The sequence below is a fragment of the Seriola lalandi genome, unplaced genomic scaffold (assembly GCF_002814215.2).
Source record: "Seriola lalandi dorsalis isolate HSWRI2012SDOR001 ecotype SW California unplaced genomic scaffold, Sedor1 jcf7180002054169, whole genome shotgun sequence".
In the NCBI taxonomy this organism is placed as follows: domain Eukaryota; kingdom Metazoa; phylum Chordata; class Actinopteri; order Carangiformes; family Carangidae; genus Seriola; species Seriola lalandi.
This window is the reverse complement of record NW_019524722.1, coordinates 207,580-224,803: the sequence shown is the minus strand read 5'-3', so window position 1 is coordinate 224,803 and position 17,224 is coordinate 207,580. Positions and strand designations below refer to the sequence as shown.

The 17,224-nt window shown below is 39.5% G+C and overlaps 1 protein-coding gene across 1 annotated transcript; it reads right to left on the bottom strand.

Annotated features, from left to right (window-relative positions):
* Nucleotides 1-2,433: 2,433 nt before the first annotated feature.
* setmar (SET domain and mariner transposase fusion gene) lies at nt 2,434-10,875 on the bottom strand. The gene is made up of 2 exons (XM_023403663.2): nt 10,720-10,875; nt 2,434-8,850 (listed from the first exon to the last, which is right to left on the bottom strand). Exons 1-2 carry the CDS (start codon nt 10,828-10,830, stop codon nt 8,038-8,040), a joined length of 924 nt encoding a protein of 307 aa, XP_023259431.1. The 5' UTR covers nt 10,831-10,875; the 3' UTR covers nt 2,434-8,037.
* Between the last annotated feature and the right edge of the window lie 6,349 nt (nt 10,876-17,224).

Here is a 17,224-nt window from a genome sequence, read left to right as displayed (position 1 = left end):
CCATTCTACCACAGAGCAAAAAATGTTTTTTTATATATATATATATATATATATATGTGTATATAACTGGACACAACTGCTGCCGCTGTGTTTGTGAACTGCAGCGATTCTGATGTCAGAAATGGTTTGGTACACATAACACTTTCTTTATTCTCTGAGTAGTTTTTTTGGCCAGTGTTTTATTATAGTACCCTGCATGAACCTGAGGAGCTTGTCAGCTGCCAGATGGCTTTTTCCCCCACACAGGGCATGACCGCAACAGAACCATTGATATACATAGATATGAGATGGGATGGGTGTGGAGACAGATTGCTTTCTCATGTACTGTAAGGGTCATGAACAACAGAGCCAGTCTGGTGGGAGGGAGAGGTGATTCATCTCGATTGATAGTCTGACTTGTTGCTGACTTAGAGACATGAAGCCACTTTTTCTAACAGAATGAACAAATGACTAACAAATTAATGAATACAGCATCTGCATGCTTGGAATGCACCAGAGACAGAGGGATGACAAAATGCAGAGACTATCTGTGTGGGTGCACAGATTGTGAGAGATTCATCATTGTGCATGTGTTCGAGTGAGTATTCTCATGTGCAGATTAAGGCCTTCCCTTAGCAGCGTTGAGTGGGCACAATGGTTGGTAGTTTTCTTGTCTGAGGCCCTGATAGTCCTCTGTGTGGGCCATGCCTGCAAACCAATCCCCACATTCATCAGAAATATCAGAGTAGAGCTAAATATACTAGCAATAAAGAGTCTCTTGTGTTTCTCATTGTTCCTCTTGCAATGAATATTCAATTTTGATTTCATATCAGAAATTAAGTTCAGATCAAGTCCAGTCTTGTTGAAGAGAGAGATGGAGGGCTCTTTAACTATAAACAATGTGGTGGCCTCTAACTGGTGTTCTGGATCTGGGACAGTGAACCGCTGAAGACATGATACCTCTGGGAGCAAGAACCATAGATAATGGCTTATTAGCGATTTCAAGCTAAATGTAGAATACTGATAGAACTTCAGCCATCTCACATCCACAGTCTCTTATTCTAAACTTATAGCACTTGACAATTTAAACTCTACGATTGGAGCTTTGACAACTTGAACAATGAGTCAGGATTTCTCAGTATGACGCACACAACCGGAGATTAGAACCACTGTATGTGGTGCAACAAATATGGTGTAAAAACACACTTTGACATTATTTACTGCGCATAGGACCTTCTGGCATAGTGTGAAAAGAAGAATCTATTATCTCACTGTCTGCCAGCCCCTTCACTCTGTGACGTATGCAGGCTGTGAATGACATCAAGGCCCCTGCAGAGTTGAGTCAGTTGCACAGTCAAGGCTTAAGAGGTTTACCATTCTTCAATTTATGCAGATCACATACATACACATACACGCACGCATGCACGCACGCACGCACGCACGCACGCACGCACGCACGCACGCACGCACACACACACACACACACAGACAAGTAGATTGCCACATCTGCCCGTCCCAAGAAAAACTGGTTTCTCACAAGGATGGAGAACACAGAGCCGGACAAGCATGCATGAGAGAAAAGTTTTATGTTACTCCGTTTATTTTATTCAATTTTTTTTATAAAGCTGTAGCCTTTGAGTTTATATTCAAGTTGTTGTTCCTTTAAAAAAAAAAGAGGTCCCCCCTTTTATCTTGTTGCAACACAACAGGTATTGGTATGGCACCCTAGTATAAGGAGATCTAGCTAACTAAAAATAAAAGACAATTATGCTGGTATAATGACCTGCATATCCCCAGTGGAAATAGTCTGATTAGACCAGCTGCAGAGATATTCTAATTAGGCCTTGTGATTTTGTGCTATAACTTGTTACGGGTGCATGAAAAATAAGCTTCATATTCAGAGCTGCATCTTTGATTCTGTCCGACATTGTATGGCAGTCTCTCTGTGGGTGATAAGAGTGATAACGATAACATTTGAGTTCCTGTTCTTCAAATTTAATTTTCTGTAAAGCTCTTATAACAGGCTCTGTATAGAAAACAAAAGTGAACAAATACCCAGCTACATTCAGCTAGCCCCCTCTTCATAAACGCTGTTCACAGGGCCGAGGATCGCTTCACCACATCCCCTTGGTTACGGCATAATCAATATGCCAGACCATACACATATGCCAGGGGAAATTATCTGGCAGGTGTTTGATTTGCAGAGACAGATACAAGTTGAGTAGATTTTTGCACACACAGTTGCTCTGCTGAAGGAGAACAATATCAAAGAAGGCAGTGGTCTTTCATCACTTATTTAACCTGCAGAACATGCCCTGTAAGCTGCTTTAACTGCAGGTAATCCATTAGGATCAGTAGGATGGGAGGACTCCTAGCCTCACTTTCACTACATGTTATGACCTACCTGGTTACCTAAATCAACCTGTGTACATATGTAATGAAGTGTTCATTAAATCAAATAAATCCAGTTTATTTATAGAGCATGTTTAGGTGACCCAAGAGATGTACAAAGTGTAGTTAAAGGCACAACAACAGTGAGTAAAATAACATCAGTAGCCTAGTAAAGGCACAAATAAAATAACATGAAGATGAACAATTAATGGCAATGATAAAATACATGGCAATATCAAAATTTAACTTTTGCGCAGAATAAATTGTAGCTGCTTTGTTTTCATTAACTTACAGTGAATATCTCCACAATGTACACAAAGCCTGCTGGATGTTGCAAAGGTGAGACAGGATTGGTAATGGGATTGTCACAGCTTATCTTGCACAGAAACACTTGGGATCGACTATTTGTCAGTGAGCTGGTGCACAAGGTTTAAAAATCCTGACGTGTAATAGCTCACATGTCAGACTGAGACATATGATTAGTCTTAGTCTGGCATGAGCAGTAAGTGTCTTCCACAATTGTAACCCTGATGTCAAGTACATAACAAGCTGCACCAAGCACTTAGACTCAAAGGGACCAGAATGGGTCATTATGCAAGATTGTGATAGCAGTGGGAAATAATGACAGTGATTAAATCAATTGTGGAAATATCTTGGGTTATGATTACACCCATAATTACCAGGCTCTTAAGAAAATAATACCTTGTATTCATTTTTAGGGGCTGGGTTCAGGGTTTCCCTTTTATTTACATCTTAAAAATATTGCTTCTAAATTCCACTCAGCCTCCCTCAAGCACACTGAAGACTGCAGGTGTAAACTCCAAAACTGCTTAGTTTAGAATCTGTGCGCTGTAAACATAGCGTAGGTGTATGTATGTGCAGGTCTGATCTGTGGTGAGAGCGTCGATGGAGGCGGGTAATTCCTGGGCTTAGAACTTCCTGCTGAGCCCACTGCAGGTGTCCTGGGCCAAATTTAACTTAACATCTGTGATGGGAGGAGTCAATGTGAAAAACCCCATTGACATTCCCTTTAATTTTGAAGTGAAGCTACACAATACAACCTACTCCATTGTACACACTGTGGGAACAGAGCTGAATATAGTAAAAAAAAAACAAAAAAAGAAACAGAAAGAAATCACATCTAACATGTTGGTGAATGATGAGTCACATACATTTCTAAAAAAGCTTTGAGTTCTATTCTCTTCTGTAGTTCACTTATTTTGACAGACTTTACTTTGGTGGTGTAGCAGTTTGACTATTTTCTGGTGACTGAGCATTTTAATGACCTGGCTCCAAAGCTGTTTAATCTCTTGATATGTAGTCAATACATCACAAGCAGGAACAAACAACTGAAAATGTACCATCATGTTCAAAGAAACAAGATTTATACATTGATTAAGTTGAAGAGATTCTGCTACAAGACAATAAAGTTGTAGTTTTTTCATAGTGTACAAACACTGACTGTTGTTACTCCAAGTTGTCTAAATGCACCGTGATTTGTACCAATATTAGCCAACACCTCAGCGAAGAGTAACATGAAATGTTTGAAATTGGACTTTGAAATGCCTTTGCCAGCTGAGACCTGGCAGATAGGTGCTGTTTCTTTCTTTTCTTTTTTTTGATTTGTCTGCAGGATTCAAGGCAAGGACATCTGCTCCCTCATCAGAGAGGTGCTCCAATTTTGAACAAATAGACTGCCAGTTGTAATTTCTCCACTGGTCACTCATTCTGAAATAGTGTCTCACTCCTTCATCGATGTGATGCATGGCTCTCATAAGTATAAGTTGTATCTTTGTATCTTTTGTCCTTTCAAGCTGCGGCAAGACATTTGAATAAAAGCCTCATCTGCCTAAATCAAAGTGGGGCCGCAGTAAACAATGATGAGAACACAGCCTATTTATGAGAATAAAAATCTGTTATTAAAGTGAGACTGTAACATTTGCTGTTTTTCCCTTCATTGTTTTTGGTTCGATATTTTGGGAAACTTTTCACTACGGTTAGATGTGAAGATGGTACCACTCTCACATCTGTACTGTAAATATGTAGCTGGAGAAAGCATCCAGTTAGCTTAGCTTAGCATAAATAGTGAAGAATGAAAAATTGGGAAACAGCTAGCCAGTCATAAAGTCTAAGAGCTGATTAAATAATTTCAGTTAAACAGCAATAACAATCAAGAACTTGCTGACATTAGCTAAGGTTAGCTACCATGAGCTACTTCAACTAGCTAGCTAGTTCAACTTTGTAAGAGTTGAACTACCTTGTATTGTTTCTTCTTTCAGTCTTGCTCTAAGTGATGTTGGTATCAACTAGAAGTGACTCAAAGGATCTATCTGTAAGTCTTGCTATTGCTACAAAGCCAGCGTTGACATTAAGTTTACTTAGCACTCTTGCTGAGAACTTCCACCATCATTGTGTTTACAACAAGAGGTTATAATACAATCTTTGAGCAGTGCTACTTTTTCATGGACGACTCGATGCTACAGTGACCCGGTATCAGAAAGTGATGAGACCTGTCAACCGGGCTGGTTGGGGATAACTGGTTAGCATGCTAACTTCAGTAGAAGAAAAGCAGTGATGACATAAATGTAAAACAAAATGGTTGCTGTCCACGACCGGAGAAAGCTTTGTGAACAAAGGAATGAACTTTGATACTCAACTCACAACAAATACTCTAGACTGGTAAGTAAACAGCTGTTAATGCTAACATACATGTGAAATACCCATTTAGGTCAGGTCTCTCTTAAAATGATCAAAACTCACTAAGCTCTGGTCACTTTGGTATGAAACATCACGTTACTATATTTTTTAAGGTATTGCAACTTTTCAATCGATTTGCTCTGTGTACTAGTTAAGGCCACTTTGCACACAGTATAACCCCAATACCATCAAATATTGAGGACAGAAGTCTTATAAAACCATTGTATTTATTTATTTATTTATCTTCTGTGAAATAGTTTTTGGTATGCTAGACAGTCAGTTGCCACTCTTCAAATACAGTCACAACATGACATAACAGTACCCTGCATCGTCAGACATGTTTGTTTTTCTCTGGAGGGCGGGGGGTTTCAGTGGGGAATTTCACCTCATGTGATTAACTGGTGGTTGCTAAGTGACCATCCTGGAAAGGAGCCATTCATTCGCAGCCCGGCTCTTCAACAGTCAGGATGTGAGAACAGCCTTCATGCACCTCCAAACCAACCACTGCTGTCCAAATCACCCCCTGTACACATAGATGGTTGCCATAGGGATTCCAGGGACATCTGACTCAAAAATGACATGAGTAATGTATTTGAAGAGGGACTGTTTTTTTCTTATACTTGTAGTAGGTTTGTTAAGACAAGAGTGGAATCTGATTTATCACAAAGAAAACAAAGAGGGCCACAGATCGAAATGATTAAGGGCTTTTGATCTTCAAATTAAATATAGAATCTACTGTTAGCAGAGACTGTTGCATACATGATTTAGCTGATGGCAGTGAGAAACCCTGATCCAAAATTTTCAATACATTTCTATCCTTTGGCTTGAGAAACGCCTGGGTATTTTTTCTCTACATAATTGTGTCCTACTTTCCTCCAAGGCCATGGACACAGCTAATATCCAGCCACATTCCTCCACATAACTGTACAGTATTGTTCAGATAATATACTGTATCTTAGCAACTATTATAAGAACTCCATATTTTTTTTACTGCTATTATGGCCATTCTTTCTCTCAAACTGAAGGTATATTATACACCTTGCAATGTCAATAAATTTAGTTTTAGTTTTTGGTGTCTTATTTTACTGCCATATGTGTCCTATCATGTTCAGTTGGAATCTGATGAGTAGGTTTCGGAAATATCCCGATTCACTTTCTTGTTGAAAGCTAGATGAGAAGATCAAAATCACTCTAATGTCTAAGCCTTTGATAAGAAGTTACCAGCTTAGCTTAGCATAAAAAATGTAAAGAGAGGGAAACAGCTAGCCAGGCTCTGTTCAAAGGGTAAAAAACAGCCCCTCTACAGCTCCATAATTAACATGTTATATGTCATTTGTTGCTGATGTCTTGTTGTCACTGCGACATTGCCAGGCAAGCAGTGGAGGAAGTGACTGTGCCTGGCAAGGAAGTAGACCATAACCTCTCAAAAAACTGCATGTTGTTAGGGTTACATTTATGCTTTTGTGTGGATTTTAAAAATTAGATAAAAAGTGTTAATTAGTGAGCTTCATCAGCAATGGCAGGCAGAGCTTAAGTCTCTGTGCTAACGGGCTCCAGGGTGTAGCTTCATGTTTAGTATACAGACGTGAGGGAGGTATCAATCTTCTCATCAAACTCATGGCAAGAAAATGAATGAGCATATTTCCAAAAATGCCAAACTGTTCCTTTAAGTTTGTTTTTTTATTACGTTTTTTAGTGTAGATCACATCAGGTGCAAAGAACAGCCCATTTTGAACAGAAAGAATCCCAGGTAACACTCACAGAGGAGAAAATATAGGTCAGTACAACAACATCCTGTGCCATTGGTTCTCCATTGGGTGACACAAAAACCAATCAACTTGACAGCAGTCCCCGATCGGCAGAGGGCTTCCATCTCCCCACCACCACCATTTAGTCTCTCTCTCAGCCCCAGTGTGGCTGGAGCATTGATCCCAATTCTGGATGAAACACGGTCTCCATCCTAATTAACCCAGATGTGGATATTAATAAGATGAAAGCAGGTCTAGACTAGAAACAGGGCAGATTGAGAGGAGAAGGTCCTGATTTCAGAATGGTCACACTAAAGTGGGACACCTTCGCCCCTCCTTTGACAGGGGAATAAAGCCTGTTTCTATATAAAAATACCCCTTGGCCCTTTTTAATTGGTTCCAACCCTCTTGAGGTTTGAGTGCGATGAGATGCTGAGAATATCTACATGGGGAGGCTGCTTCGCATGAACACAGAAAAGAAATGTCAAGTTGATGGAGATGGTTGACAGTTATTACTTTGAATTTTGCTTTTTAGAATGACAAAATATTCTCTTGCACAAAGCTTTGGCAACCTCTAAGGGTGTACAGATCAATTCTGTAACCTATGTTGCTATTAAAAGAAACCTATTAAACATCATTTCCATGTCTGTTGGTTCAAAAGATTCTCCTGCTCCTTCAAGATTCATGTGTTGCATGAGAAATGGGAGTTATATGTGCCAGGACAAGATGACAGCTGCAAGACTGTGAATCCAGTGGGACACGTCCGACACAGAACAAGCCTCCCCTGATACTTGAAATGGATTATACGTGAAAGAACAGACAGTAGTATCAACAAGTTTACTCTCACATAAAAATAAAACTTTTTTTTCTCTTTGCCTTGAGATTTAGTTTTCATTGCATCATTTTACACTGAGTGGGAGACATCATTAAGACAGTGGCAGATCAGGAGACACCGGGGGGACTAAACAGGAAACAATGATGAGCACAGACATGACTCATCCAGCCGATTGTTTTTATGGAGCCACCAACGTGTTGCATTGTCTTGTTCTAATGAGCTAAGAGTTCGGGGAAACTGAAAATAGAGCAACACATAAGTAAATAGACATAATTTCAAAAGAAAATCAGGAGGAAAAAGGCAAAATCTTTTCTCTAACATTCAGAAATTAATCCATCTCTTGGCGGTCAGATAAAAAAAAACAAAAAAACCAATGTGATCTGAAATTTATTTAGGATTATTTCCGCTCAGAATAGATAAATCCAGTGGAAGGAACTGTGCGCACTTGTTGGCACCACAATGACATGCTTTCCTCTGAAGTCCATCTGTCCTACTGGCCTTTACGGCAGCGTCACTTTGTGTGGACAGCAGCTCTACGGGTGGTTGGTTACTGTATCCTCCTGAGTAGTCAAACGTCAGCTCCTCGTGTGCATCAATGTTCCGGCCAGCAAACAGTGCCAGTCTAGGAACCACAGAGTGCACGCGGACAGGAAGCATGAACAGGTTAGGCAGGCAGGAATGGTTGAGAAAGCGGCCTACGTTTCCCACCACAGCCGGGTCCACGAACGTCTCAATAATGGAGCCTGTACCTGCATGCTCCCTTACAGCAATAATGTAATTATTTTCTTCAGATCTCTGGGTAAGCTGTCTGCGTCTGGCCTCCTCAAAACTGATAACCTCTCCTGCATACTCGCATACAAATGTCCCATTTGGGATTGCCTCTAGTGTCCGTAATCCCCAACCCCTGTTCCTGGTGCTATAAATCTCCAGCCTGAGTGTCAGCCCTCTCTGGACAACACGGTTAGAGCAGGTGTCACTGCAGCTGCAAAGGACATTACATTCAAACACAGGTGAGCAGTAACCAGAGTCTGTTCGGGTACGGTCCAGGAGTGTGCCGGTGCTGTCATACGCCTGCCCATGAGTCTGCAGGCAGGAGCAGCTCTCAGTGCAGCAGGAGTGGTAAAGACAGGAGCATCCAGGAAGGGTGACTTCACTGGGGTCAACAGTGCATCCTGGTCCCTCAATGTTATCTGGGGAATACTGAAAAATGCAGGGTAGTCGAAGTTTAAAAAAAAAAAAAACTGTTGAAAATGTTTTCAAAGGAAAATTAGGACAATATGTCCATAATCCATTACAAATGCTCAAATCTGGGCTTAAACAACTGATTAGTTGACTGCCAGAAAATGATCCTGCAACTATTATGTAAACTGATAAATCCTTTCCAGCAAAAATGCCAAAGATTCAGTGTATCCAGCTTCTCAGTTGTGAGATTTTGCTGCTTGTCTTTCTGTGATAATAAAGTGATAATCTTTGGGTTTTGGACTTCTGGGCAAACGAAACAAGACGTCAGAAGATATCACGAAGAGCTTCAGGAAATTTTGTGACATTTTTTCACTTTTCAGATATTTTACAGACCAAACTATTAATCGAAAAAATAGTAAGCAGATTAATCAACACTAATAAATATGCAGACAAATGTATTTTAAAGAAGAAATGTGTTGTAGAGCACAGTACTTACAGCTGCCTATTTTAAATCAACCTTCTTTAACAGTTTCACCACATTCAGCAGTTAATGTTTTATGACTTAAATGTCCTTTGTGAGGAATTTGTAAAAATTTGTATAATGCAGTCAAGAAGTTCCTCTAGAGTATCATGGGCAGGGAGTGTAAAGTAGGACAACTCCTTTGGTTCTACAGAGGCAGTTATTTTTTGATTCCCTATAGTGCAGTCAGGTAATGTGGCTGTAGCCTGTAATGATTTGCTGCCATCTGCTGGTAAAATAACATATTCCATTTGATATAAGCAATAATCCCCACTGGGTTTTGATGAGTTTAAGGCACAGACAAAATGTTTTCTGGACAAAACCTAAGTAGGACTTTGAGAGTACACTTTCAAAAATTATGTAATTAATAATTATGTTCATTATTTTGACTTTTTATTTCCAAACTTTTCTATCACATGATCAATGAACTCTTCTATTGCAGTGGCATCCCTATAGCTGTGAGCATATCTTTACTATTATTGTTTTTAACAACCTTGAGGGTGTATTTATTAGAGTTAAACTAATAAATCAGCCTGGTCAATATATCAGCTAATATTATTTGTTATATGTTGTTATTATATTATGTTGATAGATAAGGAAATTGTAGCACATAATTGCCAAAGATATGTTTGAGGCAGAAACAATACTGAGTTCCCATTGCTTGCTGTTCACCAAAGTGCAATCACAAGTTGTTATTTTAATAATTCATTTTGACAAAATTTCACACACTCTACGTATTGTTGTCACAGTGCTTTAAAAAACAAGTGGTCTGCTTATGCTTAATGTTTTTTAAAGTTTCGCAGGAATCAATCAAAGTATCAGTATCACAATTTTTAAATTGTCCATTAATGATATGAAACGAATGCAGTCTAATACAATAACACAATGAAATAAATAGGCCTTTCTATAGAGACAGTCTTACATGTCAGGTGTATAATTATTGATGGTCGAATGGCAATTCGCTGTACTTCGCTGCCATTGTTCATGTTGGCTCCCTGTCTCACTTGTTATGTCTTACTGAGACACTTGAATAGAACAGAGCCATTTTTAATAAATAATTAGTAACACCTGTGCTTTTCTGTGTCTGCCGTGAAAAAGGCCTATTGGAGAAACAACTATGTTTTTTTCTGTTTTTGTTGCAGTTTGTCATTACACCTCGAACACAAAACGATATGGACCAACTCTATCAGCTACCTCAACTTTTTAAAACAATGTAGCTAATATAACGTTACTTTATAGCACTTAAATAACTTCAAGCACCACTGCTCTGTTTCGCTACAACGAGACCGAAATGTTAACTAACATTTAAGCTACCATAAGACTGTAAACGGGTTCAGCTGTAGAAAGAGATGCTACATTAACGTTACCTGAAATTCAGGAAATATCGGCACTGACGAACTCCTTTCAATTAAAACGGGAACGTTTTCCAGACCATGGCTCAAATCCACAGCATGCTTACTACCGTCGACCACGTTCATATCTGAAGTTTTGGGGGACCACAGGCAGATCAGCTGGGATGTAAACACAAGTCAAACTGGAATCTGCAACTTCCGGTAGTGTAACCGGAGGCGCGCGCCCTCCATTGGTATGTACGGGTCATTACATTGCTGTGATTAAACCTTGGTGGTGGTTTGGCCATCTGGCCATACTCAGGACAAAGTGAGCAGCAGCTCATTAAGAAAATACAGCACAGCATGGGATAATTGTTTCATCTAAACTACTGTTAGTGTGAAACTGAAGAGCATTACTTGTTAGAAACCATGAAAGTAGACTCACAGTGTCACTACTTTTATTCTGTTTATTTAGATCCTATCCCATTTTAAACAGTGTTTTTTTCTTTGCTTTTCTCCTTTCTTTATCCAATACTTGTCCTCACATCTGTCTTTATTCATCATTATCATCCGTGTAATAGTATAGAATCCAGAGGTGTAGATTCATACATCTGCAGTAATGTCATATTGCCTGCAGATGGCAAACTAGGATAGTAGAAGTACTAGTATTTCTCTTTTGCATCCACAACAGATCTCCTGCAAAGTGAGCAAGACAAATGTCAAAAACAGAGACTTGATGATAACCGCAATATCCTCGAGGAAATTTGGGCTGGACTGGAAAAGGGTGATGAGACCCACAATACCCACATGACTGAACAACAGTGAAAACAAGGCCATGTGGGTATGCCTGTGGGTTCCTGTGAACTTATAGCAGCCCAGACAAACAGGCCCAGCAGTGGTTAGGGCCTTAGAGAGCAGTGATGATGCAAGGCCTTATCTCACTGAAGTTCAGTTACATAATTGATCTGTGTTCATTGAAATGATACTGTCATCCACGGCTTCTGTGTGATTCCAGCCCAATGTACATTAAATGGTTAACATATGACTTAATGGCATCTTAAATTAAAAAAAAAAAAAAAAAAATTGTTGAATTGTGTTGTTGTTTGAATGTCGGTCTTTTTGTTTTTGGTTCACACAGTAAGTTGTGTAGTCTCCATGCCTAACTTCTGTGGTGCTACATTGTTCTCATGTGTAATTGATATGCAGTGATGTATTTTCTTGTGGCTATCTGAGGCAGATGGGGGGAGGTCACATTGTCATCTGGCATTTCCACGCTGCACACAAGTGACCATGGATTTTCCTTTGAGAATCAACCTTCATCTTTGTCCTTGGGCAAAATTAGTCCTGTCAGTTGGTAGTCCTACGTCTATATTTCAGATTGCATACTCAATCACAAGATGAAATGTTGGAAATGAATTGGTATTGGTATAATTGAAGTATTTGACAATGAACTGATTGACAGTTTGACTGATACGACAACAACAGAGGTTAATTCTTAAAAGAATGCAGGCTTCATGACTCAACTGCTTTGTTGGGCTCCACAATCAGTGCCTCTGAAATGAAATAGCTTTCAAAATACATGACAGGTCTCAAAGCACAATTTGTTATCAAGAATTTTCTATTGATACATTTCACTTTTATGAAAGCATTTGTTTGTTTGTACAAACTGGCAAATTCAGTTTATTTGATCAGTTGGGAACTGTATCCTATGTGATGCCCCAAATGGATCCAAATTTTCAACATACAAATCGATACAAAGATGATTTGTAGACACAGGCAAACCTTTTGATCTGATATATGAAAAGTGAGTGAATCACCAAAGTATTTACAGTTTATCCTGAGGGGGACATGAACCAAATTTATTGCAATCCATTCAATAACTGTCAGAAGATTTCAGTGAAAACCACAACATGACCAAACATGTCTGTGCAAAACTTACATCTATCAGTTGCTGAGACCAAAGAAGTGGGCCGACCACCTTGTAGACCAATATTGCCATCACTTGAGCTGCCCTGCTAACATGGCTGAAAATAATTCCAAATTCAAGTGAAATGCCTGTGAAGATAAAAATAAATAGGTATCAGACTTTAGGCCATACATCCACAAACAAAGTGAGAACTGTTGGTAAATATTGAGAAATACATCTACGATCAGTATGAGTATTCAACACAGTTTTTGTAAAAGCTAATTTTAAAAAGTTAATCTGTAAATAACTTTTTTGAAATTTGAAATTAAAATAAAATTGCAATTTTTCATTTTCCATCATTATGAGATATGATCCCAAAGGGGCTAGTTACATGAAGCCATTTCTCCCACATATCCTTGTATTCATTGAAGTTTTTGAGGACATTTTAAGGATTTTATGAAAAGATTTTATATTAAAGGATTTTGAGCACTGCCCATCTAAGCATTCGATGTAATTTTTAACAACATTTTGAAGATTTCAGGTTAATGTTGTGTCTGTTCCTTAACTGAATAATTCAACATATGTTCATTTGTTTTCTTGTAGCCCTTAAAAGGCCCTTTCGTGGAGTACATAATATGACCTGACATTGTGATTCTCATTGTGTTGGCTGACAATGGAGTGAAACAGCTTCCCTTGCTGTAGATGAGGCAGGTTGTTGGGGGTCTTTGATGGGCACTGTTGTCAGGGATCTTTTGGCTTTAATGATAACTCACACACACCAACATAAAGGAGCTGAACTTTGAGGCTGGACTACAATTGGTTGGAGAATTAATGAACCAAAGGCATGATAGAGCACATTCTCTGGGGAGATTATCAACAACAGTCCAGCACTCCCTCTGTTACTGTGCTGATTGACTTGGCCTCAAATTGGCTCCGATGTTTCTCCCAGCTTGTGAGGAAAGCTGCGCTGTGGCCTACTGGATTCACTCTTGTCTGGCCTGACAGTGGAGAACAAAGGAAATTTCAAAGCTTTCCCTCATCTGCCTTTGTCAGCTTGAGTAGGCATGATTATGATGAGTTGACCCCTGAGATTTCAAAGGGGCTTTTTTTCTAACTGCTCCACCGAGTTCATCAAAGGCCATCAAAGGCAATGAAAGAAACAGGGAAGCAGACATGCATGGATTTTTAGCAGAGAGGACTGGAAAAATGGAGGGTTGTATTTTAAAACCAAGGTGAAAAATGAGCGAATGAAAGAGAGCAAGAAAGAAACTGAAGCACATTGACAAACAAACAAAATTTAACTGCATCCAAACTTTTGGGTAAAAATACATCTCACAGCAGGATGACTTCAGCCCGCGCTGTGCACCCCGGCAGCAGTCATCCCAAGAGACTCCTGGGTGCCTTCCTCTGCTGCCAGGCAACTGCAGTGACAGTGTGATTCACTCACATGACAAGATTTTGCAAAGCAATTAAGTGAGGAGTCAAGGGGGTTCATCGGCCTCCTGAGGCAAGCAACATCTTTAGCTCTTCACTCTAAGTTTGAAGAATGAATGAAGTTTGATAGAAATTTACAAAGAGATGATTTTGTCAAGACTGTACACAGCTAAACAAAATCTGTATTTCTTTATTAAAACATCTTCCTTTTCCAGCTACTGACAAAATGGTGTCATGTACAGTATCAAAACATTTCTACCAACAGCAAAAAACTATACTTTAAAGGTGTTTTCCAACTGCTGATTTGATGCCTAGAGTATTGTTAGCACTGTGTTTTGCCCAAAGACTATAAATAAAAATGGACGTAGCCTCCAGGATGTCACCCATATGGCTTCTGAAGAGTAGTTTTGAAGCTCCGAGTGGGCTGCTTTGCCGTCACCATCTTGGCAGTGCCTGACTCCGCCTCTCCTGGCACCGCCAGTTCCATCTAATTATCTAGTTAACGAGCTAAGCTAACAAGCCAGGAATGCAGAGTGCAAATACTGATATCTGCTAATTAGTGCTAACAAATAAATAAAATAATACTAGTATTGCACTCACTTCAAAAACAGGAGCTCAGACTTCCTAATATTGTGTTAGTCAATTAATCGCACAGCCAACCATATTATTTCTTCGGTATCTGCATGAAAAATCCTCCAAAAAGCACAAACATGCCAAGAGGACATATTCAGTAACTCAAATTAGCTGAGGGGACTCCTAGTAGACAGCTAACAGACTGTGATGACACCCATCAGTCACTTAAAGCGGCCACGCCTCAATTACCTTTAAGCCTTGATAAAATTTAAACAGGTGAGTAATACAGTATAAAAATCGAACCCTGTACACTTGTCATGAAGGGGCGAAATTAGTTATAGAGACCCAAACTGTTTTTTTGTACCAGGCTGTAAACATGTCAATTTCTGCTGTAACGTTGCTGCTTGAGATAGCAATTTCCATACGCCATCATCTTCTTTGAAAAATGTATAAATGAAATCTTAAATTATATAAAAGTATCAAGTTATTTCTATTGTTAACATCCACAGCATCCACAGAAGCTTATGCTTATCATCCACAAACACGATTCCAAATGTTCTGGTTCAGTATAGGAATTCACATGTGTTACATCCCATTTTGTGCAGTTTCAATTCCCTCCCACAAGAATAACATGCAGTAAGACAAGTCTTACAGTGTTTTGCAGAGTAAAAGGGACAGCAGTGCATAACCTCCCGAAGTCAATGCACAGCTTTCACAAATCAAGTCAGCCAGGCGTGCTCCCTGTAAAGATGTTGAATCTCTCAAGAGGCTCCATTGTTCCAATCCAATCGATACCCTTTGTCTGTTTCCACTTAGCCGACTATGGGTCAGTGTCTGTGTTTTAAATGGGGTGTAATAACCAATGGACAGTTTCTCAGCAGGGCCCCTGTGCTGTGGAGAGAGAAAAGAGTCTCACCTCAGACAATGTATTTGTATTTAGCTTTGTTTGAAAAATATGTTCACTGTGCCTTGTCAAACTCAAACTGGTACCTACATTAAATCAGTGTTAAACAGCATTTTCGTTTAGATCTGGCTGGTCAGTTCAGGTTGTTGCAGTACAACAACCTTTCAGTCATGGGTTATGAAAGATAGAAGATGCAATCAGATGAAGCATTAGCTGAGCCCTGGATCACAGAGGTACAAAGGCACAGATTTCACATAATGTTTTTATGTATATTTCCCATTTCTTCAGTGCAGTGTCTTGCAATTTCTATAACTGTCAGTAGTGGTAACAGGAAACAGTGTTGGTTCTCACTGTTTATTGTTAATTTTCAGCCCCTCATCAGTAATGATCATGCATCCACACTGGCTCCATATTTCTCCGAGGTGTTTCGATATCAAACCTTTGGCATGCAAACAGGCATGTAATGGGCTGTGAAGTCAACTTGCACCAATTACAGTGTTCAGCAATGAACACTTTTTAATGTTGTGTCATCATCACTGAAAATGGAAAAATCTGATTGTTCAAAAGTAACTGCCTTTTGTCCCTCAGACAAAATGCAGCCTGGTTAATATGTATCCTTTGAACAAATATGTTCTATCAAGGCTGAGGCATGCTAGTGACATGATGAAATACTTAAGCACACTGACATGCTAACATTTGCTTTAGGACTAAACACAAGCTGAAGTTGTTAGCATGGTGGTGATTTGAGCTAAAGTAAACATCATCATGCTAACATGTCTGCAAAGACACAGCTAAGATGATCATCCTTAGCGAGTAATATTTACCATGTTCACCATAGTTTAGCATGTTGGCATGATAGCATAAATGTCATTAGCTTTGAACTCATTTGGCCATTAGTCTCGCAAAGCCAGAACTATATCTCCAAAGAGAATGGTCTGGCTGCACACATTATCATTCTGCTATATGAGAAAAAAAAACGCTCTGGCTTGATTGCATTTCTTTAAACCATTCACAATCCTCTTTGGCGCCGCTGAGCCCAGGATGCAGCGATGGTGACATTACAAAATAGTGTCAGAGGGGAACTTGTTTTGGTGGAACATTTGCACATGGAAAGGGGGGGGGGGCACTGTCATTACAACAGTTAATTACTCGCAAAGAAAAAACAGCAAAGACATATGTCAACTGTGTGATTGCATGATTCAAATCTTCATTAAAACTTGCCATTAGCACTGTGTAGGTTGCTCACTCAGCTATTGTTTCTTGTAGCGAATGGGATTTTAAAAATGGTAACAGGCAGGGGAAGTTGATAAGGAGGAGAATGCTGCCTGATATAGGCGCCCAATGGCAGACTTTACACCCACAACCTGCAGCTGGTGAGTCAGACTATATAGCCAAAAAGTACCGGACAAATCATAATTTTCGAGCTGATGATGGTGCTAGATGGCCTCATGCCAAGTCAAGGCATCACCAAAGTTATTTCCAGTAATCCTGAGTGGGCATTGAATGTGTATACAAAAATTTCATGGCAATCCATTCAATAGCTCTCAAAGCCACAATGACATGTCAACGTCATGGCACTAGAATAAAGTCAGGGATTACCAAAGTGATTAGGATTCATCCTATGGGGACCATGACTGTCTGTACAAATTTTTCTGCAAATCTGTTCATCAGATGTTTATATTTTACATATTTTAGTTGGTGATGCACAATGGACTGACCAGCTG